The sequence below is a fragment of the Acinonyx jubatus genome, chromosome B3 (genome assembly GCF_027475565.1).
Source record: "Acinonyx jubatus isolate Ajub_Pintada_27869175 chromosome B3, VMU_Ajub_asm_v1.0, whole genome shotgun sequence".
Lineage (NCBI taxonomy): Eukaryota > Metazoa > Chordata > Mammalia > Carnivora > Felidae > Acinonyx > Acinonyx jubatus.
The window spans coordinates 131,584,687-131,607,853 of record NC_069386.1 but is presented as its reverse complement, the minus strand read 5'-3'; the positions used below and the strand labels follow the sequence as shown (position 1 = coordinate 131,607,853).

At 48.9% G+C, this 23,167-nt stretch overlaps 1 protein-coding gene across 5 annotated transcripts in view; it reads left to right on the top strand.

The window, feature by feature from the left end:
• Positions 1-23,167, top strand: part of TTC7B (tetratricopeptide repeat domain 7B) — a 253,767-nt gene that overhangs the window by 24,172 nt on the left and 206,428 nt on the right. For 4 of the 5 annotated variants that reach the window (XM_053224825.1, XM_053224828.1, XM_053224827.1 and 1 more), the window contains exon 3: positions 5,386-5,554. In XM_053224825.1, the coding sequence (XP_053080800.1) occupies positions 5,386-5,554 (169 nt within the window). The remainder of the gene's footprint in view (positions 1-5,385; positions 5,555-23,167) is intronic. The other variant, XM_053224829.1, reaches the window with a different exon arrangement.

Below are 23,167 nucleotides of genomic sequence, written 5' to 3'. Positions count from 1 at the left end.
GCTTCCTTTGAATCTCCCTTCATCTGGATTTCGCTCCCCCTCCTCCCTCCCCACCGTTACTTCGCTTGCGGGGCTCTGCACACCCCGTGGCCCCGAAGGCTGGCTCTTATCGCTTCTGCAGGCTGCTGCCCGTACCTAGCCCGTTCCCATCATCTTCTCTAGCCGCCGTTGTGCTCTTGTGCCCCCCTCACTGTTATCACAGCTCCAGAACTTTTTCATCATCGCAAAGTGAAACTCTACGCATTACCCTCTAACTCTCCATTCCCCCCTCTCCCCGCTCCTGGCAACCCCCATTCTGCTTTCTGTCTCTATGATATTACCTGCTCCAGATCCGTTATAGAAGTGGAATTGTATAGTATTCATTTTTTTTTATGACTTGCTTATTTTATTAATATTATGTCCTTGAGGTTCATCCATGTCGTAGCACGTATCAGAATTTCCTTCCCTTTTAAGGCTGAATAATACTCTGCTGTGTGTTTAAGCTGCGTTGTGTTTATTCATCCATCAATCAGTGGACACTAATGTTGCTTTTACCTTTTGGTAGTTTGAATAATGCTGATATAAACATGGGTTTACAGATATCTCTTCAAGATCTTGCTTTCAATTCTTTTGGGCATATACCCAGAAGTGGGATTGCTGAATCATATGCTAATTCTATGTTTAATTTTTTGAGGAACCTCCATACTGTTACACTGTTATCCCCAGCAGCTGCACTATTTTACATTTTACATTCTCACCAACACTGAGTTCCAATTTCACAACATTCTTGCCAGCATTTTGTATTTGTGTGTGTGTGTGTGTGTGTGTGTGTGTTGTTTTTGGATAGTAGCCATCCTAATACTTTTGAGGTGGTATCTCATTATGGTTTTGATTTGTATTTCCCTAATGATCAGTGATGTTGAGCATCTTGTCATGTGCTCATTGGCCATCTGTAGGTCTCTGGAGAAATATCTATTCAAGTGCCTTGGCCAGCTTTTATTCAGGTTGGGTTTTTGTTGTTGTTGAGTTGTATCTCTTTGCTTTTGACCTGGATGATTTCTCTTTCCCTTTTCTTTACTTCCTGTCTCCAAATCCTCTGGGACTTTACTCTCCTGTTTGTGCCCATCCCCTCCCCTCCACCCCAAGAGGCCATGTTTTCCTCGACTTTACCTTCTGTATCTGTTTTGGAAACCTGTGCCTATTCCCAAATTGCTGTGTGACCCCAAGGAGATCATTTCCCTCCCTGGGGCTTAGCTTCTCTTGGTTTGAAAGGGGTGGGCTGTTGGAGGGGTGAGCTTGGACCCTCCCAGCTCCAGTATATTCCAAGCCTGCGAGCTTTCATTCTGAGATGTCCTTCCTCCCTGTTATCTGATCACCTCCTTGGCCCCGGAGCAGTTGAGGGCTTGGGCAGCATTTGAATACGTGAGTGTTAGTGTTCATCAGTTATGTGGCTGCAGGCTTCTGGAAACCCTGGCAGAAAGCCTCCTTTCAAAATGGCCTTTGTGTATGTCTGTCTCCAGTGGACATAGCCCCAGGCCCCTCAGAGGCTGGCTTGAGAGCATTCACTTTAACATAGGAAGTTCAGTTTACTACGCACTTGGTGCTGCAGGTGGGGCTTTAAAAACACATGTTCTCTCTTTCCTTGTTGCTTTCCAGGGGCCACGATACACTTTTCTTCCAAGTCAGCTCATGATACTAGCAGGTGTTCATCAGTGCGAAGGGGTAGAAGCACAGTGGACACGAGGGGCCACGCTTCACAGTGGCAGCCGTCAGATTCAAGCACTACTGCAAGAGGATGTGGCTGTGTGTTAGGGGAGAAAGGCTGAGGATCCCACTCCGGGCCTGACATCTGGCTGGTTTCTTTCCCCCCTTCCAGACCCCTAACTTCATGGTGAAAAGTTGACCTTTTGTGTTACCAGGTGCTGCTGGGTTTTGCTCTCCACCCTCTACAACCCAGTGTAGTGGTAAGAACACGGAATTTCAAGTTAGAATGCCTGAGTTTGTGTTCCAGTTCTGGATTTATAAGCTGTGTGACTCGGCAAAGTTACTTAACCTCTCTGAGCTTCATGCTGCTCATCTGTAAGCATATAGTTAGCTCAGGGTTGTTTTGAGGCCCGGACGTGGAAGTTCTTTCACAGCCGCACAGCACCAGGGACCTGTCATTTGTTGCTGTTTTACTGGTTCTGCCTGGAGGAATGTTCTCCTCCTACCATTTTGTAGCTTCCTCTACCCTATACAGAGTGTTCCAGAGTCACACAACTTTTGTAAGGGAAACTTCCTCTCTTCTTGACCTCACATCGGTTTGTCTCCTGGTTGGGAGCTTGCTAAAGCCCAGTGCAGACAAGGTACCCACAAAACACACGTGGACTGAGGCAGGAAGGACCAGAGCAAGGAGGCGATGTGGCGTGGCGGAAAGAGCCTGACCTGGGAGTCAGGAGCCCTGCTTCTGATTCAAGTCAAGAGATCTGTGTTTATCAAGGGCAAGGCCACGCCCGAACACCATGGGGGAGGTGCTCTCCGCCCACCTGCGGCCGATTGGACTCACCCAGCAAGGCTGTTCCCTGCATCTAAACTGTGCCTTTCCGCTTGTAATTCTCTTCAGGCTCCTAGATCTTTTCCATCTGGCCTCGTAGTCTACTTTTCTTTTAGGGGAAAAAAAAAAAAAAACTTACACTTTTTTCAAGCTGAATATTAAAAATCTTTCTCTGTTGGTAAAAAATACATAACAAAATTTAGCGTTATAGCCATTTTTAAGTATACAGTTTCAGTGGCATGGAGTGCATTCACACTGTTGTGCAACCGTCTCCACCAGCCATCTCCAGAACCTTTTCATTGTCCCAGGATGAAGCGCTAAGCCTCTTAAGACACCAGCTTCCGCCGCCCCTCCCCCTTGCTTTTAAGCCAGTGGTCTCGGTGCCGGAGGGCTTGAGGTAGGAAGGAAGACACAGCCTAGTCGGCCAGGAAGCCTTTCCTCTGGGTGGAGAACCCAGCGGTGGGTGCTTTTGTCATCGCTCTTTTTCTCTTAAGTCTGCTTTGATTTGTGCATTTGCAGATGTAATTCTAATTTCTTGCATTGGTGCCCCCCCCCCCCCCCGACTGCCCCCACTTAAAACTCTTTTGTTCCCTTTTTTTTAAATTTTTTTTAACGTTTATTTTTGAGACAGAGAGATACAGAGCATGAATAGGGGAGGGTCAGAGCGAGAGGGAGACACAGAATCCGAAGCAGGCTCCAGGCTCCGAGCTGTCAGCACAGAGCCTGACTCGGGGCTCGAACTCACAGACCGTGAGATCATGACCTGAGCCGAAGTCGGACGCTCAACCGACGGAGCCACCCAGGCGCCCCTAGAGCATGACACTCTTGATCTCAGGGTTGTGGGTTCAAGCCCCACATTGGGCGTGGAGCCTACTTAAAAAAGAATAATAGTGAACTTAAATGAAAAAGAAACCCCTTTGTTCCCTTCACTTCCTGTGCCCATTTTGCCATCTCTCCAGTGCTGCCTGTTGCCCCTGTTCCCTTTCGAGAAATAACGTTATGATTTCACTTATATGTGGAATCTAAAAAACAACAAATGAGTAAACAGATAAACAAAAAGTAGAAACAGACTCATAAATACCGAGAACAAACTGATGGGTGCCAGAGGGGAGGGGAGGGAGAGGTGGGTAAAATTGGGTGAAGGGGAGCGGGAGATACAAGCTTCCAGTTTTGGACTGAAGAAGTCATGGGGGTAAAAGGCACAGCCTAGGGAACACATTAATGGTATCCTAAGAGCATTCTCTGGTGACAGACGGTAGTTACACTTGTGGTGAGCACAGCCTAGCTTACGGAGTTGTCCAATCACCATGTTATACACTGGAAACTAATGGAACATTGTGTGCCAACTGTACTCGAAGAAAAAAGAAAGAAATGCCTGGAAGCCAACCATCCTGGCGGACAGCTGCTTTGCCATGCTCTGGCAGGTGACCTGTGCATTGCCCACCCCTTCCCAGCTGCAGGCTGCGGGACAGTGCAGCTTCCTGGAGAGCTCCTGTATGCTGGCAAAGCTAGCCTGGCGTAGCTTGGGTTCCAGGGAGAAGGCGGGCGCCAGGGTATAAATCTGCTTCCTTCTATAGGTGGCTGGGTCGTCTCTTCTTTTCCTACTGAGGGGTGGTGGCCTGGAAGAAGGGCGGAGGTGAGGTGGGTGTGGACTGGGGGAGCCAAGTGCTCCTGCCTGGAGAGGAACGAGGGCCCTTGCAGCCTCTGTGGAGGGGACCAGGGCTCAGTCACCTTGACAAGGAGAATGGCTCAGTGGGAAAAGTTTGCCCCTGGAAAGAAAAGTCCTGGGTTTTGCACTAATTTGTTTATTATTATTTTAAAATGTTTATTTATTTATTTTGGGGGGGGGAGAGAGAGAGAGAGAAAGAGAGAGAGAGAGAGAGAGAGAGAACGCATGCACATGCACGGGGGTAGGGGCAGAGAGATGGAGAGAGAGAATCCTAAGCAGGCCCCGCATTGTCAGCACAGAGCCTGACATAGGGCTTGATCCCATGAACTGTGGGATCATGACCTGAGCCAAAATCAAGAGTCAGACGCTTAACCAACTGAGTCACCCAGGTGCCCTGCACCAATTTAGAAAGCCTCTCTCCTGGAGTCCTTTGGGTTACGGTCTTGTGGCATACCCCCTGTGCAATGGGCAGGACCTACCCGGATGTCCTTTTTAGAGACAGGTGCTTGTATGTTTTTGTTCATAAAGTGTCCCTTCCATTCTGGGCCCAGCATAGCCAAGCACAGGGGCCAGAGGGGAGCCTCAGTGTTCTGTTCTGTTTTGTTTTGTTTTGTTTTACAGCAGCTTTATTGAAATGTAATTCATGTGCCATATAATTCTCCCATTTAAAATGTCCGATTCAGTGGGGTTTTTTGGTATATTCAGAGACTCGTGCAGTCATTACCCTCAGTTTAGAACATTTTCAACACCCCCCAAAATAAACCCGTACCCATTAGCAGTCACCTGCCATCCTCCCACCCACCGGCCCCAGGCAAACGGTAATCTACCTCCTGCCTCTATAGGTTTGACCATTCAGGCCATTTCATATAAATAGAAGCATTAAATATGTAGCCATTTGTGATTGGCTTTTTCACTTGCCGTAAGGTTTCTGAGGTTCATCTGTGTTGTGGCGTGGGCCAGTACTTCATTTCTCACTCTGGCTGAGGATTATTCCACTGCGAGGCTAGCCCACATTTTCCTTATCCGTTCCTCAGTCGATGGGCATTTGGGTTGTTTCCACTTCGGGGCCGTCGTGCTGTGCACGTTCAAGTGTGGGTTCTGTGTAGAGAGCCTCAAGGCTTTGCAGCAGCAGGTGGAGGGCCCCCGAGGGAGCGTGACTCAGAGCATCGTTGGAAAACGTTTCTCTCTCTCCTTTTCCTTCTAGTCAGAGTTCCTACAAGAATCCAGTCTGATCATGGCCAAGTTGAATTACGTGGAAGGAGATTATAAGGAGGCTCTCAACATCTATGCCCGGGGGGGCCTCGATGATCTGCCGCTGACCGCCGTCCCTCCTTACAGGCTGCGCCTGATTGCGGAAGCCTACGCTACCAAAGGTGAGCCCGCGCCTTCCCTCCCCGGAGGCCGTCCCCCGGGGCCACGCTGCCCTGCGTGGAGCCTGCAGGCCGACCCGTGCCCTGGACTGGCAGTCCCCAGCAAGGCCTCGGGGTGGAGCCCACCACATGCATTGCATAGTTCAGGCCCAGCCACACTCTGCTTCCTCGGAGCCTCCGGTCTGCTGTTCTCACCAAAACAAGGAAAGGCCAAACACGGAAAGGGTGCTGATAACTAATCTGCAAGGAAAGCAGGGGTTTATGGGGTAATGGGGATCCTGCACAGCACGTGCAGGGAGTCTTGTCATAGGGCCATGTGGCCACGTGGCTGACCAGTTGTATTCATTGATGCCGCCTCTAGGCTAATTAAGGCTGATCGGTCCCTGCGGATGGCCATCCCTGGCACAGTCAGTCGTCCAGTGTTTAGCTGTGTGCCTGGGGGCTGTGGGGGTAGAAGCAAGTATAAATCACCCCAGTTGCCAGGAAGGAGTTTGTAACCAAATGTGTGAGAATGCAGTCTCAGAGAGGGAAAAATGCCAGAGGCAGGACACATACATTATTTGACCTTTCCAAGCTGCTACTTCCTCATCTGTGAAATGGGTATGATCATATTCGCTTCACAGATGTATTCTAAGGATTCAGTCAAATAATGTATGCAGAGCACCACAGTACCTGGCCTAGGAAGTGCTTATTAAATAACATTTTAAAAGATCAGCCCCAAACAAGGCAGCAAATGGTAAAAGTCGGGCACGGCTAACAGCTTTTTGGAGACAACAGAGGTCGCACAGACCCGCAGGGCCAGGAAGGCTTCCTGGAGGAGGAGGGACACTTTGAATTCCAAAGGCCTTGGGAGGAAAGGGACCATTTGAAGCTGCTCCTCTCCCTCCTGCCACCTACCGTCCAAACCGTGCATGTGATGGACTGTGGCTGGGCACAGGGGCCACCAGAACGGCGGCGAGATGGTCCTGTGTGTGCTGCTGGCTGTCTGACTGGTTGTCCTATGCGATATTAAAGACCTGGCCCGAGGCACACTTATGAGCTTTGTGACAGGGGTGGCATAGTCACCCAGTTCCCTGGGGAGCCTCGAGTGGTGCCAGGTTCATCTACTTAATCTTCTCTACATCCGTGTGGGCTGGGAAAGGATGCCGTCTGTCTCGCCAGGGCGTTTGGTGGTTTGCTGCCCGCTTCTTCGTGGTGCCCACTCCGTCACCTCACATCACCTCACGTGGCTTAGGCTTATGGGAGCTCGTGTGTGATTTGGGGCCAGGAGCAATATTCTCCAGTGAGAACAGAGCTTCCTCTGGCAGTTTCCAGTCACCTGGGGGCTGGTGGATTTAGCCAGGGGTGTTTGCTAGCTGGGGGTGGGGGATGGCTCTGAGGCCTGCTTCGCAGCAACAGCTCAGGTCCTCGCATTGGCTCCAAGACAGGCTGGTGGGGCAGACCATCTGCAGGTGGCGCTGCCAGCAGAGTCTCGTGGCTGCAGGTGGGCAAGGAGGACAGAAGACTTGGTCCCTGAGTTGCCCTGGGTGACATGTGGTGAGCAGTGGGCCCCTAGCCATGGTGCTGAGGTACTTGGCTCTTTTTAAAAAAAATTTTTTTTTAATGTTTATTTATTTGTGTGTGTGTGTGTGAGAGAGAGAGAGAGAGAGAGAGAGAGAGAGAGTGCGTGCACGCGGCAGAGAGAGAGACGGAGACACAGAATCCCAAGCAGGCTCCAGGCTCTGAGCTGTCAGCACAGAGCCTGATGTGAGGCTCAGACCCATGAACCCTGAGATCATGACCTGAACTGAAATCAGTCACTTAACCGACGGAGCCACCCAGGCACCCTGAGGCACTTGGCTCTTGAGACACGCTGCCCGGCTCACGGGAGACCATGCCCTGGCTAGCTTCTGACTTCCGTGGGCACATTCAGTGTCACACGTGTATGGGAGAGGGAAGGGTCACTTTTGCCAGTGGAGGCCCCCAGCCCTGAGAACCCGCGTCGGCCACGTGAGAGGCAGCGTGGACCACCAGTGCTTAGCCATCTTTCTGGGTCCAATGCCTACCTCCATCATGTACTGGCTCTGCGCCCTTGTGCAAATTCTTAATGGCTCTGTACCTCAGTTTCCCCATCTGTCAAGCTCTCCTTGGGTTGTCATGGGGATTACATGAGATAGTATATAGAAAATGCTTAAAACAGTGCCTGGCACATAATGAACATGATACAACTCTTGGCTTACAAGCTAAGTGTTTAATGGAGGGACCACAAGAAGTGACTATGAGTGGCAGAAAAGTTGCCCCTTTAGTTCATGGAGATGCCCAAAGACAGGCCAGTTTCTCTGAGGAGTTCAAGAGGCTCTTGGTCTTAACTCTGTGTAGCAATACTCTTTGGTTCTTCTTTCTTCATCAAGGTCCTTGAGAAGTTTTTAGGAGAGCTTGCGGACAAATGTTCGATGAACGCAAAATATACGGAGGACTCACCGCTCCGTGCGAACCGCTAACCTGCAGGCCCTGGAGACGGGGTTGGTGTGGTCAGCTCCGTGTTTCCAGTGCTTTTGAATTAGCTGCTGACATTTCCAGATTGGGACCATCCAGTCAATTCCAGCTCTGTTGGGAAGAAGGAAAGAGCGGTCCCCTCACTGCCCCCCGGGCAGGCCCTGGCTGGAGCTGAGCACAGCAGCCCCTGGGACATCCCTCCCCTGTGCCACCTGCGTGCTGCTGGAGGTGGAGGAATTGGCCTTTCACAGGTCACCTAAACTGGTCCATGGCTTCCGGAGGCCTGACTTGAGCCGGGCTGCCAGCCAGAGCCTGGAAATGTCCATGAACTTCCACATCTGCTTCTCCAGCCATTGCTGGGAGCGCTTCCCCTGACGGGCTGATGTTAGCCTTGGCTTATTGGGAATCAGAAGCCAACATCATTCAGTTATCAGTTAGGGCTTTAGTGTCTCTTAAATCCTGCAAACCTCTAATTTACAGACCAAGGAAGTGAGACTGGGCGAGGTTACTGGAATGTTACCGATGCCTACTTGTGCCAGGCTCTGTGCCCCTCATTTGGGTATCAGCCAGTCGTCACAACCACCCTGTGAGGTAGGCTCTGTTATTCTTTCGATTTTACAGATGAGAAAACTGAGGCACAGGGAGGTTAGATAAGCTGCCCAGGGTCCCAAAGCCAGGAAGTGGCTGAGCTAAGACTTGAACGCAGAGACCGGTGCTGGAGCCCATGCTCTCCTACTGAGCGGCAGAAGGGGGACTCAGTCTGAAGCGTGTGTAGCTCCAGAGCCCATGTTCTTAATCATGCTGCTCTCCTGGCATGTGGGTCAGAGGATGCTTGGGCCAGGTAAGGTCTCCTCATGTAGAAGACATTCAGATCACTGGAGAATACCCGTGATTTGTATATACACCCCTCTTTGCAGACTCACCTTCCTTGTTCCTCCACCTTAATTCCTTCTCCTTGCCTAGAGTTTTACCTGTAGGTTTTGTGCCTCAAGCTCACACCTCCCATCTTCTCTGACCCCTCCTGGGACGCACACGTTCAGAGTTAATCAGGTTCACTGCTGTCTTTGCGTGGTAGATTAGCAGACTGCTTGAAAATCATACTAGTGTTAGCTGTCCTATTATCAGACACCCCCACCAGTCCACGAGTTCCTCTGAAGGAAGAGCCCTTTGTTTGTTTGCGAGCCTCAGCACTTACCACGGTATTTGGCACATGATTGGTGCTCAGTTATTGAGTGAAATTTATAAAATTCCCTTGCTTGGATTTTTACTGAGATGCCCGTCATGTAGCTCAGGTGATTCCCGGTGCCTTGGCTCATAGCCGGTCACAGTGAGATGCGTTTTGTTTGTAGGCAACATATTGGGCATATTTTAGTGATTCAGGGTCATATCCTTGCAATCATGGGAAGTACCTATGAGAGCGTATGCTGGCATCACACCATGACAGAGCCGGACACGGATCTCTTTCCAAAAGGTTGTATGTTTCAGTTCACTTCCATGATCAGAGAGTTCCTAAGTGGATCTCACCTCCCCCTTATCCCCTTAACTCCTTCCTTCATTTCTTAAACCGAAGCAGACAAATAGAGGGTGGGAATAGAGGGAATTGAGAAACACTTTAGCTTCTGATAGCATTGGTTTAATCCAGTGAGTAGGCATCTTTGTTCTGGGATACAGATTGAGGTTTCAGGTGATATCTCTGGGACACCAAATGGCCACAGATGTTTCTTTCCCAAATGGGAAGGCTTGGGAGCAGTGGACACATGGCCACTGTCTATTTTGGGACTTAGATCTGCTGGACACGGGGTGACTTTCTGCAGATGGGACCGTGTAAACTAGAAGTGGCTTGCCTTCCTGGATGTGGACTTTATAGACAGCCTTGGCACGTACACTTTCATCCTACAGGGACCAAACATGCACTGGCTCCCATGTGAGAGAAGTCCTGTAATATTCCAACTGGTCACAGCCGGTGGGGCAGCTGTGTTCCCTGAGGTTACTGTTTCTCCCCAGGCACTAGGGTGTTGTCCTCATCTCTGTGATTGAAGCCGGCTTGCTGATGTGTTGAAGCTCCTGCAAAGGGGAAGAGAGAGAGATGTCTGGGTGAGCACAAGGAGCATGCCTCGCTTCTGCTGACAGTCCATTGGTGAGATGTTGCTATAGGACCATAGTCACCTGGGAGAAACAAGACCAGGGGCACATGTCAGCCTCTGATTAGACATGTCCCGTAGAGTGTGGTCTCTCACCCAGCTGGAAGTGGCCGAAAGAAGTAGCCTGCTCTCGGGTGAATGGAAGGGGACGTGCAAGACTGAGGCTTTGGTGCCCAAGAGGAGGGACATCATGGACCTGGAGACATACCCGGCGTGGTATTACACTTCCTTTCTAGATTGCGTGGTATCAGGCAGAGAAGGATTGATTGCAAAGGGCAAACGGGGCCCTCATACAAATGTTCTGTGTTCCAGTGGGGGAGACTGTGCCAGAGTGGCTCAGGGACTTGCCTGATGACACCCAGTAAACTGGAGGGAGGGCCAGGATGAGGTAGGAAACCTGCCCGTCAGGCTGCACGGCCTCTGTGCCTAGGTAGAGAAGGTGGCACGCTGTGGGGGAGCTCTCTGGAGCCACATTCTCTCTTCCTCCTTTGCTCCTGGTTTCAAATTGTTCCTCTGATGCATTGGTTAAGAGCCTGGGGCTTTTGAAGCCCGACTGCCCAGATCTGATCTCCAGCTTTGTCTCTTATCAGCTATAAGATCTTTGGCAAGTTGCTTTCACGTCACTGGGGCTCCGTTTTTTTCCTCTATAAAATAGAGATAATAATAGTATCTGTATTGTAGGGTTATCGTAGGGAAAGAGTGAATACCTGTAAAGCTCTTAGCACAGCACCTGGCAGAGCAACAAAGTTTAGCTATTTTTGTTCTTGGGTGTGACCTCAGACGGATAGACCTCTCCAGAAGCCCCAGGTAACATCCAGCTATGGAGAGAGGGAATCGTTGCCTTAGTATATCTGCCTTGTCTGGCAGAGGGTTTGGGCCCAGGAGTGGGACCTGGGAACAGTATATTTAGAGGGAAATCTCTAGGGGCAGATGAAGCCAAAGATCTGAGGCCTGGAGTGCCCCATAAAGAGGAAAAGGTGTTGATGGTGTTGGAGGAGGGCAGTACCCAGTGGCCAGGGGCAGATGGAGAGGTTACCCTAAGGGGATTGCTCGAGGGTGGGGCCCAAGACTAGTCCATTTGCCCCTCACCAGTCTTGCCCAAGGCTGACCCAGAGGGTTAGAGGTCTTTGGAATTGGGCCCACATTCATGGTTTTATCACAAAGGACCATTCACCTTGGAATGGATCAGTTGATTCAAGTAGTGTTCCTGTAAGAGGCACGAACAATTCACACTGTCATCTGACAGCTGTCTTCGTAAGGAACATGCTGAATACGTTGGCTGATGAGAGGAGAGATAGCTGAGGAGAAACCATCTCTTGGTTCGGCTCCCAGGAGGAGGGCTTGTCTCTTCTGATTGGACACCCCTTCCTGACTGGAGGTCGAAGGTCAGAGGCTGATCCCTAAAGACCTCCCCTTCTCTAGAATCTGCAGAGTTCGTGGACCCCTTGGTCTTCCCAGAAGCGCAGGTGTGATGAATAGCACGAGAATCATATAATGACTTCCCCTTGGAAAATGTTACATCCTCTTTTGCCTGCCTCCAGTAAAGCTGGCCCTAGGGTTCTGTTTCGACTGTCCGTGTGCGTTCTGAGTGTCTCCATCTCAGGGGTCAGTGTCAGGGAAGGAACGAAGACACCTGCCTTCTGCAGTGGGCAGTACGAAGGGGCAAGGGAGCTCTCAAGAGAGGCTTTCCAGAAGCACCACCTTTCTTCTGCAACTGATAAGCACTAGTCTGTAAATAGAGAACCCGTCTCCAAAAGGTTTGGATCCCAGCCCTGTTCTCCCCAGCTTGAAACCCAGTGTCTTCACACACCCGCAGACTTCAGCTCAGCATAAGCAGTTGTTAGGCCAAGAGACTTAAACATTCTCTATGAATGCTTTCGGAAGAGGCACCCCCTGGGGATTGCCCACTGTCTCCTGTGGGCCTCCTACCAGAGCAAAATTTAGATAAGTCAGCATAATGGATGCAGTCCATGGATGAGGGGCTTTTTATCAAGTGTTGCTCGGGTGTGACTTCTCCACACTTGGCTCAGCCCTGGGCATCTGGGTGGCATGGAAAAAGGCTTGGAACAAGTTGAGTTGGAAATTCTTCAGACGGTGGGTGGTTATGGCTTGAGGACCGTCATACCCCCCAAAAAGCTGCCGTGTTAAGCAGGGGTTGCCTCTGTGGAATGTAAAAGATACAGAACGAAGGCATATCGGCTCTTCTCCCTAGGGGCTGTTAGAACAGCACTGTATGTCAAGGCGAGGCCCGACCCTCAACCAGGTGACTTGAGGCATTCATTTCCTACACGGTGGTTTACTTTTCTGCTTCGAAGCGTATTTTCCCATCGTGGAATATTGGCTCCCAGGAGCAGCCCCAGCTTCCCCCAGGAAAGTGGAAACATGTTCCCTGGGGGCTTTCAGCTTTCAGGATGCTGCGGGCTCCATCCTTGGAGATGTTAGTTTGCTGGTCCCGGGGCAGCCCGGGTGTGGTGGGTTGGCTGCAGGCTGGCCATGCCCTGCCAGTGCCAAAGGCATCCGCGGTCACACTCACGTAGTGTTCCCCCTGCCCTCTTCAGGCCGGGGGGGCTGAAGTCTTCTGAGCCCTTTGCTCGGCCTCAGGCACAGGAGCGGTGACCAGGGCTTGGGGTGAGGCCACTCGTGTACTTGGTGGGAGAGAGTGTCACCGAAGAGATGTGATGGTCACCGGGGACATGGGAGTAGGGAGGGGGCAGACCGGTGGCAGAGGGTCCCTGTCCTCTGCTCTACCCCGCCCCAGCGGTAAATGAATGTGTTTTGTTCACAGAGAGGATGGGAGGCGGCAGTGCAAATCCTAGTCAGCAACTCGAACTCCACCCCACAAGGCTTTCGGGAGGTGGGGCCAAGCCCCTGCCCCCAGGGACACGCAGAGGGGAAGCAGTGTAAGGGGAGGTGAGGCCCCGAGCCAAGCTGGAGGCTCCTTTTGAAGTTCTGCTAAGATCTGTGTCTTCTGAAAGACAACTTTCAGTTGTTGGTGAAAGAAAACCCAACCCAGGCCGACCTCAGCGGCAGCCGCATTCAGGCCTCAGAGATAGGTGCTTTCTCTCCATTTCTCAGCTTACCGTCCTCTGTGTTGGTTCCCATTCCAGGCTCCAGGCGGCTGGGGCGGCTCCAGATTCTTGATTCTCTTAGGTGTAAGTCTCAGAAACCTCGGCCACATTCTCACTGTGTCTCCTTGGCCCTGGTGGATCACATTCCCATCATTGATGTAGTTACAGGGGCCAGAATCGTGCCCAGGGACTGGCTTAGGCCTTGCATGAAGGCCGTGATGAGGAGGGGTGGTCCCACCGGGAGAATCAGACTTCTATGATAGAAGTCCATAGTGTGGCTCTTCTGAATAGGAGTCCTCTCGTCAAAGAGGCCCAGGGCCCTGAACACCCTTTTCTCCCTGGCAGCGGTCCTTGCAGGGTAGAAGGAACATGAGAGGAGCCACATGGCTGCTCTGTGACGGAGTCTCTGTGGACTGGACTGGAGGGGCCTTCCTACCAGACCATATCAGGTGGGTAAGCGCTGAAGGAATGGGGCTTTTTGGAAAAGAACAGTGTCCAGGGGTGGAGGGCCCTTGGGGGAAGAAAGACTTCTCTGTTCTGTCCTCGGGGATGGGGCCAGAGCGGGGCGGTGGAAACTTCACCGAGTCCAACGTTAGGCCCGTATCTGGAAGTCTTTCTACTAGCAGGAGCTACCTCAGGGCTTGGCTGCCCTGAGAGGTGGGGGTTCCCGGTGGGTTAGCATTTATCGAGCCCTGCCCAGAGGCAGGCGTGATGCTTGCTGATTTACCTGTGTGACTGCACCCCATTCTGGCAGCAGTCCTGTGCCCAGGGATTATCATTCCCTGTGAGCAGTTGAGAGGCTGAATTTCGGAGGTGAAGTGGGATTCACCTCAAGGCCTGTGGACCCCAGAATCCCTACTCTCTCCGCTTTATCGAGCTGCCTTTCAGCTGGAGCATAAACTCATTTAGAGTGGGGTTGTTGTCGACAAGGGTCTGGTGTCAGATAACCTGCGAACCCCTCATTCTGTTCTGTGATTCTTAAACCATTTAAGTGTCTAAGTCCTACTTGTTTTACCTGCAAAATGGGGATAATAATATTCAGGTGAGAGTCCTGAGAAGGCTGGATTAAGACAAAATGGGAAAATGCTTTGAAGTCTATAAATCCGAGGTCAACAGAAGGAGATTTGTGTAGTCGGACATACACCTGCAGTTGGGGGCGACGGGTGGCTGTGATGGTCTCATCCTCCCCTCCCCAAGGTCCTGTCTAGCATGCTCCTTTCCTTGGGCAGTGAGGTGGGACTTCTGGCTGTCCCTGTGTTTGACCTCCTGCCCCTTCCCCTATCATTTTATTTTACTCTTCTTCTTGTTACAGACAACATACATGTGCATTATATAAAAATCAGAAATACAGACCAGTCAAAAGAACATAAAAATATCCATCACTTGGTCTATCCAGAGCCAACCTCTGTTAACATTTTAGTGCGTTTACTTTTAGATCTCTATAATTATCATGTGTGATTTTTTTTTTTATAAAAATGAGTTTATACCACATATACTGCTTTGTGACCTGCTTTTTCCACTTCAGATCATAAACACTTTTAGCAGCTGTACAGCATTTCATTATATGGGCAAGCTATAATATATTTAACTAAAAAGCCCCTATTTTTGGACATGTAGGTTGTTTTCAGCTTTTTACTGTTACACGTAAAGCTGTGACGAACCACCCTCTTGGCCTGGTCTTTGTGCTTGTCCTTAATGATTTCCCTGGGAGAGATTTCCAGAAGGGGAGTTTCTGGGTCAAAAGAGAAGTATTTCCAGACTGCTCTGCAGAGGGCTGTACCTTTGTGCTTTTCTGTCCATAGGGTAGGGGACCTGCTGCCTCTCCTTCTGGCCCACACTGAATAGAACCCCTTTGACCTAAAAATGAACTTTGATTCTTTGGTTGTGTGTTGAGTGCCGGCTGTTTGGAAAATAAAGAAAAAGGTAAAGCAGAAAGTAAAATCAGTCCTCATGCTACCACTTAAGCTAGTTGACCACTGCTAAATATATATATATATATATGTATATATATATATATACACATACATATATATATACACATACATATATATATACACATACATATATATATACATACTAATATACACATATATATTACATATAATATATATAATATAAATATCTATTTTTAAATTTATATGTGTCTACATATAGATATTTTATATCTAAATATCTATCTATATTTATATCTATATATATTTAATATTTAAAATATATAAAATATATTTATATAATATTTTTAGTTTTATTTTGAGAGAGAGAGAGCCCACAAGCAGGGGACAGGGGCAGAGGGAAAGACAGAATCCCAAGCAGGCTCCGTGCTCAGTGTGGAGCCTGACGTGGGGCTCAATCCCGTGTGCCTGGGATCATGACCCAAGCCAAAATCAAGAGTTGATGCTCAAGTGACTGAACCACCCAGGCGCTCCTATGCTATTTTAAATACAGTTAGGATTATGCTAGATATACTATTTATGGTCTACTTTTTCACTATATGTATATATGTATATGTATAATTATTTTTCCAGGTCATTAAGTATCTTTGAAAAAAGTTTTTAATGACGGCATGGTGGTGTGCCTTATGGGATATTTTTGAGCCACTTTCCTATGGAACATCTGTATTGTTTCAGTTTTTCATATTACAAATATGGTCTTTGTATAGCTTTTTTGTCTAGCTTATATGGTCTTTGTCTAGCTTATATGGTCAAATATAGCTTTTTAAAAAAAACCAGATTTATTAAGATATAATTCAGATACCATAAAATACAACCTTTTAAAGTTCAGTGGTTTTTAGTACGTTCAGAGTTGTGCATTCATCACTCCATCACCAGTGTCACTTCCCATTGCCTAGTTAACATCCCCCCAGACGAAGTCAACCACTTTGTGTCTCCACTACATTTGCCTGTTCTGGCATTTTATACAAACAGGATCATGTAGTATGTGATGTTTTGTGTCTGGCTTCTTAGCATGTTTTCACGGTTTGTCCCTGTTGTAGCATGAATCCGTGCTTCGTTCATATTTTGGCCAAATAATATTCCATTGTATGGATATGTCACATTTTGCACATTTTATTAATTCATGCATCAGTTGATGGACAAGAGGTGGTTTCCACTTTGGGGCTATCATCAATAATGCTGCTGTGAACATTTGTGCATAAAATTTGGGGGGCATGTATAGTTTCATGTGTCTTGGGTATACACTTGGGAATGGAATGGATCATGTGACTACTCTGGGTTTCATGTTTCAAGGAACTGCAACTATTTTCCGAAGCGGCTGTACTACTCTAGAGGCTCCCGTTGCTTTACAACTTGTCCTCCATGAAGCTGACTCTATAATCTGTCCTCTTGATTATAGCCATCCTAGTGGGTATGAAGTAGTATGTCACGAAGGCACCCCCAAAACATAAACGTTTTAAATTTTTGATTAAGTTTGGGACGCCTGGGTGGCTCAGTTGGTTAAGCGTCCGACTTTTGGCTCAGGTCATGATCTTGCGGTTTGTGGGTTCAAGCCCGCGTCGGGCTCTGTGCTGACAGCTCGGAGCCTGGAGTTTGCTTCGGATTCTGTGTCTCCCTCTCTCTCTGCCCCTCTTCCGCGCACTCTCTCTTTCTCTCTCTCTCAAAAATAAACATTAAAAAATTTAAATTCTGATTAAGTTCAGTGTTTCTTCTACTTTTTTTTTTTTTTTTTTGGTTGCTTTTATGTTTTTGGTGTTGTAGCTAAGAAATCACTACTTAATTGAGGTCACAAAGATGTATTCCTATGTTTTCTTCTAAGAGTTTTACAGTTTTAACTCTTAGATTTAGATCTATAATCTACTTTGAATTAATTTTTATGTATGGTATGAGAACTTCATTCTGTTGCATGTGGATATGCAGTTATTACCACAGCATTTGTTGAGAAGACTTTTTCATTGAGTTGTCTTGATATCTTTGTTGAAATCGATGAACGTGAATGTAAGGGTTTATTTCTGGGTTCTTAATTCTAGTCCACCATTTGTTTATATTTCTGTCCTTATGCCAATACCACACTGTCTTTATTACAGTAGCTTTGTATTAAGTTTTGAGATATGGAAGTGTGAGTCTTCCAACTTTGTTCTGTTTTAAGATTATTTTGGCTTTTCTGGGTTCCTTACATTTCCATATACATTTTAGGATCAAGTGGTCAATTACTGGGGAAAAAAAATACTGCTGGGAATTTGAGGATTCCGTTGAACCTATAGATCAATTTGGCGAGTATTGCCATCTGATTAATATTGTCTTCCAGTCAATGAACACAGAATGTCTTCTTTAATGTCTTTCAAAAGTGTTCTGTAGGGGGTATAGCTCAGTGGTAGAACACTTGACTGTAAAAGTGTTCTGTAATTTTCAGTGTGACTTCCATTCCTTTTCTTAAATTTATTCCTATTTTCTTCTTTTTGATGCTATCATAACTGGAATAGTTTTCTTAATTTCATTTTCAGATTGTTCACTGCTAGTGTATAAAAAATACAAGTATTTTTTTGTATATTGATCTCTTACCTTATAACCTTGCTGAACTGATTTTTTTAGCTCTAATCATTTTTTGGTGTGTACAGATTCTATAGGGTTTTCTCTAGACAGGATCGTGTCACCTGTAAAAAGGATAGTTTTACTACTTCCTTTCCACTCTGATGCCTTTTGTTGTTGCTGCTTAATTGCATTGGCTACAACCTCTATTCTAATGTTTAATACAAATGACCAGAACAGAGATCTTCTAAGATAGGGGAAAAGCTTACAGTCTTTCATCATTGGATATGATGTTAGCTGTGGGTTTTTCATAGATGGCGTTTATCAGATTGGAGAAGTTTTCCTTTATTTCTGTTCGTTGAGTGTTTTTTATCATGAGAGAATGTTAGGTTTTGTCAAATGCTTTTTTCTAGTGAGATGATCATGTAAATTTTTGTGCTTTATTCTTCTAATGTGGCGTATTACATTGATTTTCATATGTTTAATCAGCCTTGTATTCCTGGGATAAATCCCACTTAGGGCATATATACACTCTTTTATATGTTGCTGGGTTTGATGCACTAATATTTTGTCCAGGATTTTCACTTCTATACTCAGAATGGATATTGGTGTAGTTTTTTTGGTGATGTCTTTGTCTGGTTTTGGTTATCAAGGTAACACTGGTGTTGCAGAGTCAGTTTTGAAGTGTTCCTCCTCTTTTGCTCTTTGGAAGAGTTTGCCAAGTATTGTGTTAATTTTTAAAGCATTTGGTAGAATTCACCAGTAAGCCATCTGAGCTTGAGTTTGTCTTTCTAGGAAATTTTTTGATTTCTCAATTCCGTCTCTAACTACTCTACAGTTTTAAAAGATTTTTAAAATTTAAAATGTATTTTTTATGATTTTATTTTATTATTATTATTTTTTTTTTCCAGAGAGAGAGGGTGCAAGTGAGCAAGAGGCAGAGAAAGGGAGATGGAGAGAGAATCCCATGAGGGGCAGAGAGAGAGTGAGAGAGAAGTGGGGCTCACCCGAAGCAGGGCTCCTGCTCACCCAAAGTGGGGCTGGAGCTCACCAACTGTGAGATCATGACCTGAGCCCAAGTCAGATGCTTACCCGACTGAGCCCCAGGTGCCCTGTTTTAATAGATTTTAATTAGCCTTTACTTGTTCTCCACTTCCTTTGACATGGCATTTTTTCATTGGAGCCCCGAGCCTCTTGATCGTGGCAAACAACCCTGGTCAGAAAGGAATGATATTTAGCTAGTAAGTTCAGTAATACCTTCAGCAGCAGCCCCCATGTTATATACACCGTACACCCAGTCTACGGTGTGGTCAAGGGAACAGCACTTCCTGTATTTGCCGTTGATTGACAAAGTCAGCCTGGGGGAGGAGTCCTCTTTTGCCCTGCCAGGAAACTGCCAACCAAGAGTAACTTAAGTTTATAAGTAAGAACGATCCTTCTGGCATGGAACGGAGAATGGATTAGAAGGAATTAAAGATTATAGGGAAGGGGACCGGTCAGGGAGGTGAACTGGCTGCAGGCTCTTTCCCTCTTGTTGCTCTACATCCCAGGGCGCCTGACTTCTGCCAGCTGTTTCCAAGATCCCCTAGTCAGTTGGTTGCTGCCTGGGTTTGGCCAACAGGAAGCATTGGCAGGAAATTGGGGAGCAAGAGGAGAGAGAAGCCAGGGTATTTCTCTCTCGCTCGCTCGCTCTTGCTGTCTGCCTCCAGCAGCACTTTTGACAGCAGGTGCCCCAGCTGTGGGGTCTGACAGACTTCCCCTGAGGTTTTGGCTCCCACAGGGGAGCTTCTGCTGGGTTGCGTCTCCCACCCAGTAGCCCCAGCTTCTGGGCTCTCGTAACTCCATCTCCTTTCTCGGTCCTTTCTGGCCCTCGGGATGTCAGTGGCCTCCTGACGTTTCAGAATTCTTGGATGCCACACCATCCTGTTTGTCTTTTCATCTGTTTCATCCCCTTAAATCTCTTTTATCTGTAAGGACTAGAGTGATTCTCTTGTCCTACTGGATCCTGACAGATACTGCAAAAACCCGGGTTCCAGCAGGCCCTGGAGACGTGTGTGTTGGGGGGAGTTGCTGTGGGAAGGTGGTTGAGGGAGGAGTCAAGATGACTGGGATTTTCAGCGTCACTCACGGGGCAGAGAATGATGTTGAACCAGGTTAAGGATTACAGGAGGAGAAGCCAGCTTCCCTTGGAGGCCGGGGGAAGATACTGGGTTGGAGGGGAACATGGTGATAACCTCTGTGACCGCAAGGGGGTGCTGTCCAGGGAACCGTTCTAATTCTGGAGCCTTTGCTCAGCACAGGGGTCTTTAGGCTTCGGGTTTGTTGGTCAGGATTTAGGAGCTGATTGTGTATAGAATTTGGTCACAACCCGGCAGTGGCTGAAGCTCACTCGGAGGAGCACAGAGAGTGAGGAAAGGCAAGATCTGAAGCTGGAACCCTGGGGGCCCTGGGGATGTACCAGAGAAGCTCTTCCTTCAGGCAGAGCACTCACCAGGGCTCTGGGAGGAGAGGAGGAGGGAGGCAGGTGACACAGAGCTTTTCCCTGGGGTCTACAGGGTCTAAAACACAGCACTGTACATTCGTGGCAGATTTATAGTCTTAAGTAGGCTGAAGTTAAAGTGTGGTGAAAGCAGTCAGTAGACAGTGGCCTGAGTGTCAGGACAAGTCAGTCTGAGGTTTAAAAACTATGGAAAATTACTGAGGTAATCAAGAGTGGAGCCCCCCAACCCCCCACCCCAAGTTAGCTTTTCCCTTACTGTTGAAGCTCAGGTTCTTGATGAGTGCTTCTGCTGAGCAAAGCAGGTCTAGGCGGGGCCGAGCAGTTTTCCAGATTCTGGAGGCTCTGTCCTGGTCTTGCTGGGGCAGCCCCATATCCTGGTCTGTCCCACCCGTGTTCTGCCCACCTGCCCTCACCCCTGCCAGGCCCATTCCCCACCTCTACTTGTCTTCTCCCTCCAACCAGGGTCTCTTCCTTTTCCCTGTGAGGAGTCCACCCCTGGTGACATGTCAGTGACCATCTCTCCAGCTCTGTTGTCCACTTCAGTCCCTCCTTCCTTTTCTATCTCTATTTATAGTTAGTACCATCCAATTTGGCATTCAGTTTTTGTTTGATGACTTCACACCTGTCACTTGCCTTTCTCAAACTAGATCATATATTTAACTCATTAAGCTAGCAAATATGTGAGCGCCTACTCCGGGGTGGCCTCTGAGGGCATGTCATGTCCCAACTGCTTGTTTTGTGTCCCCACATTCACACAAGGGACAGTACTTGCCACACAGGGCTACTGGCGATGGGGTGGCTCTTTAAACAGTTTCCCCTGTCAACCCTGGGGTGCACCGCTGAAGCCAAGTAACACAAGTTGCTTAACCAAAAGTGCCGTGTTTCCAGTGTATTCTGAAATCCTCTCCATTCTAGATAAAAATAGATTTTGGTTTGGGCCTGACATGAGACGAATCGTGTCTCTAACTCGTCTTCTACCACATTCAGCTTCAGGTCGGCTCGTCCTAGGCTGTGGACTGTGTTTCAGGTTGTAGGGCTCTAGAAACCTCTCTCCCATGGCTCCTTTTCTTTGAAAGCCAGTGACTCTTTGGACGTCCTTAATGCAGGTTTCTCCCCTGCACTGTGCTATAGCTGCTCTATTTTTCACTCTTGGGATTTGGGTGCTTTCTGCTAGGATCTCTTTGGGGCCTACGCTTGTACGCAGCTGGCCAGGTTTTAAAAGATCATTTAGTTCATACTCCTGTTGAATATTTTAAAACCAGGACTCCTGACGCCTGAGACCGTGCTCCCTCTGCCACCGCCCATCTCTTGGCTTCCATCATTTCCAAACCATGTCTGGTGTTCATTTTCTTCCCCCAAATGTTCCCGATGCTTCGGGAATGAAAAAAGCATCCAGATTTGGAAAGCTCCGAGCTCTGTGGGGGCGGGAGCGGAGCACAGCCTGTTCTGTGGAGAAGGAGGGTGTCGGATTGGGCTCCCCGGCCTCTCCCTCACGCTGGGACTGGTGAAGAAGGGCGGCAAGCTGGGGCGGGGCCCGGGCGGGGCCTCCCTGGCCAGGGCCCTGAGCCTTGAACGAGGCAGAGGCCCGCAACTGCCCTACAGGGTACGCGGCAGCCTCACTAGCCAGGGAGAGGGCCTCAGCTTCGGCGAGCGCCTACTGTGTGCCGGCTTCTGGGATCCTAGTAGCAGGTTATTAATGGTAATTACAGCATTAAAGATGATTCCTTCTAAATACCATTCTAAGCCCTTGCCCTTCAGCGCCCTTAATGCTCACAGCAACCCTGTTAGATAGAAGCTGGTAAGGTCCCCATTTAAGAGGAGGGGTGAAGGGTGGGTCCCCCCTTCCAGCCCCTGGCCCATTTTCCCCTGCCTTCTAGACTGGGGCTGGCGCATTGTGTGGGTAGGGACCCCCGGGTCACCTCCAGAGATTGCCCAGGGCGCACTCAAGAGGCCGAGTCCACGCTGGGGTCCTGGGGGTGCCTTGCCTTGGTGCCAAGCCGACTTTGCAGGAGCTTCTGGAAAACTTCCATCTCCCTGAACACAGCACAGACAGCACTCGGGGTTCTTATTTAAGCAGTAGAGTTCTGTGGTTCGGTGAGCACGTTCCAGAACCGGAATTCCACAGACGGCCTCGAGCGAGGCCACCTGCTCAAGGCTCTGTCGCAGGCCACTCCAACAGGGACGGCGGCCAGCGGCCGCGCCAGGGCTTCCAAGCCGAGCCGGCCGCCGCCGCCAGGGGGCGCCGGAGCCGCGTGCTTGCCGGGCTCCCGGGGCCGCGCATGCGCAGGGAGCGCCTCAGCGTCCCGTCTCCGCGTTGGTCCTGCCCGCCTCCGCGGGCCTGCGGCAGGCAGCGGACTCGCGGGGCAGGCCCCGACATTTGGGTCGTTCTGAGATTCCACGCGAGGTCAGGGGTCGGAGGAGAGGGGTGAACTTGCCAGGCTTCATTAAGTCCGTGAGCCGCCCGAGGAACTCCAGGCCGGTTTCTGGAAGCGCAGCCTCCAGGGGCAAGGGGGCCTCTCTGGCAGGTGCAGACCCGGCCGGGCCTTTGCTGTTGTCCCGCAGGCGTCCGCAGTGCCCAGTACCCGGAGACATTCAGTGCGTGCATCGCTTTAAGAAGGAAAGGGATGTACCAGTATGTATGCCGATAGTGGAGGTTTAGCAGGAGTTAACATGCCTTCTTTTTATCACCGACCGAACTCCCCTCCCCGGTTATAATTAGGACTGTAGAAGCCCAAGGAAGATTTTCCTGGAGTAGTGGTTGGTAGATTAATGTACCAGTCTTGAAGTGACAGTGTCTAGGCCTGACCTTTATGAATTGCATATCTGCTAATGACCATGACCTTCTAGGTATCCCGGAGGTGCGCAGCACAGACAAGTAACCATTGACAGTGTCTCTTCCCTGGCAGAAGAATTCTCCAGTCCAGTGGGGGGCCCGTGTTCCAGCTACCGGG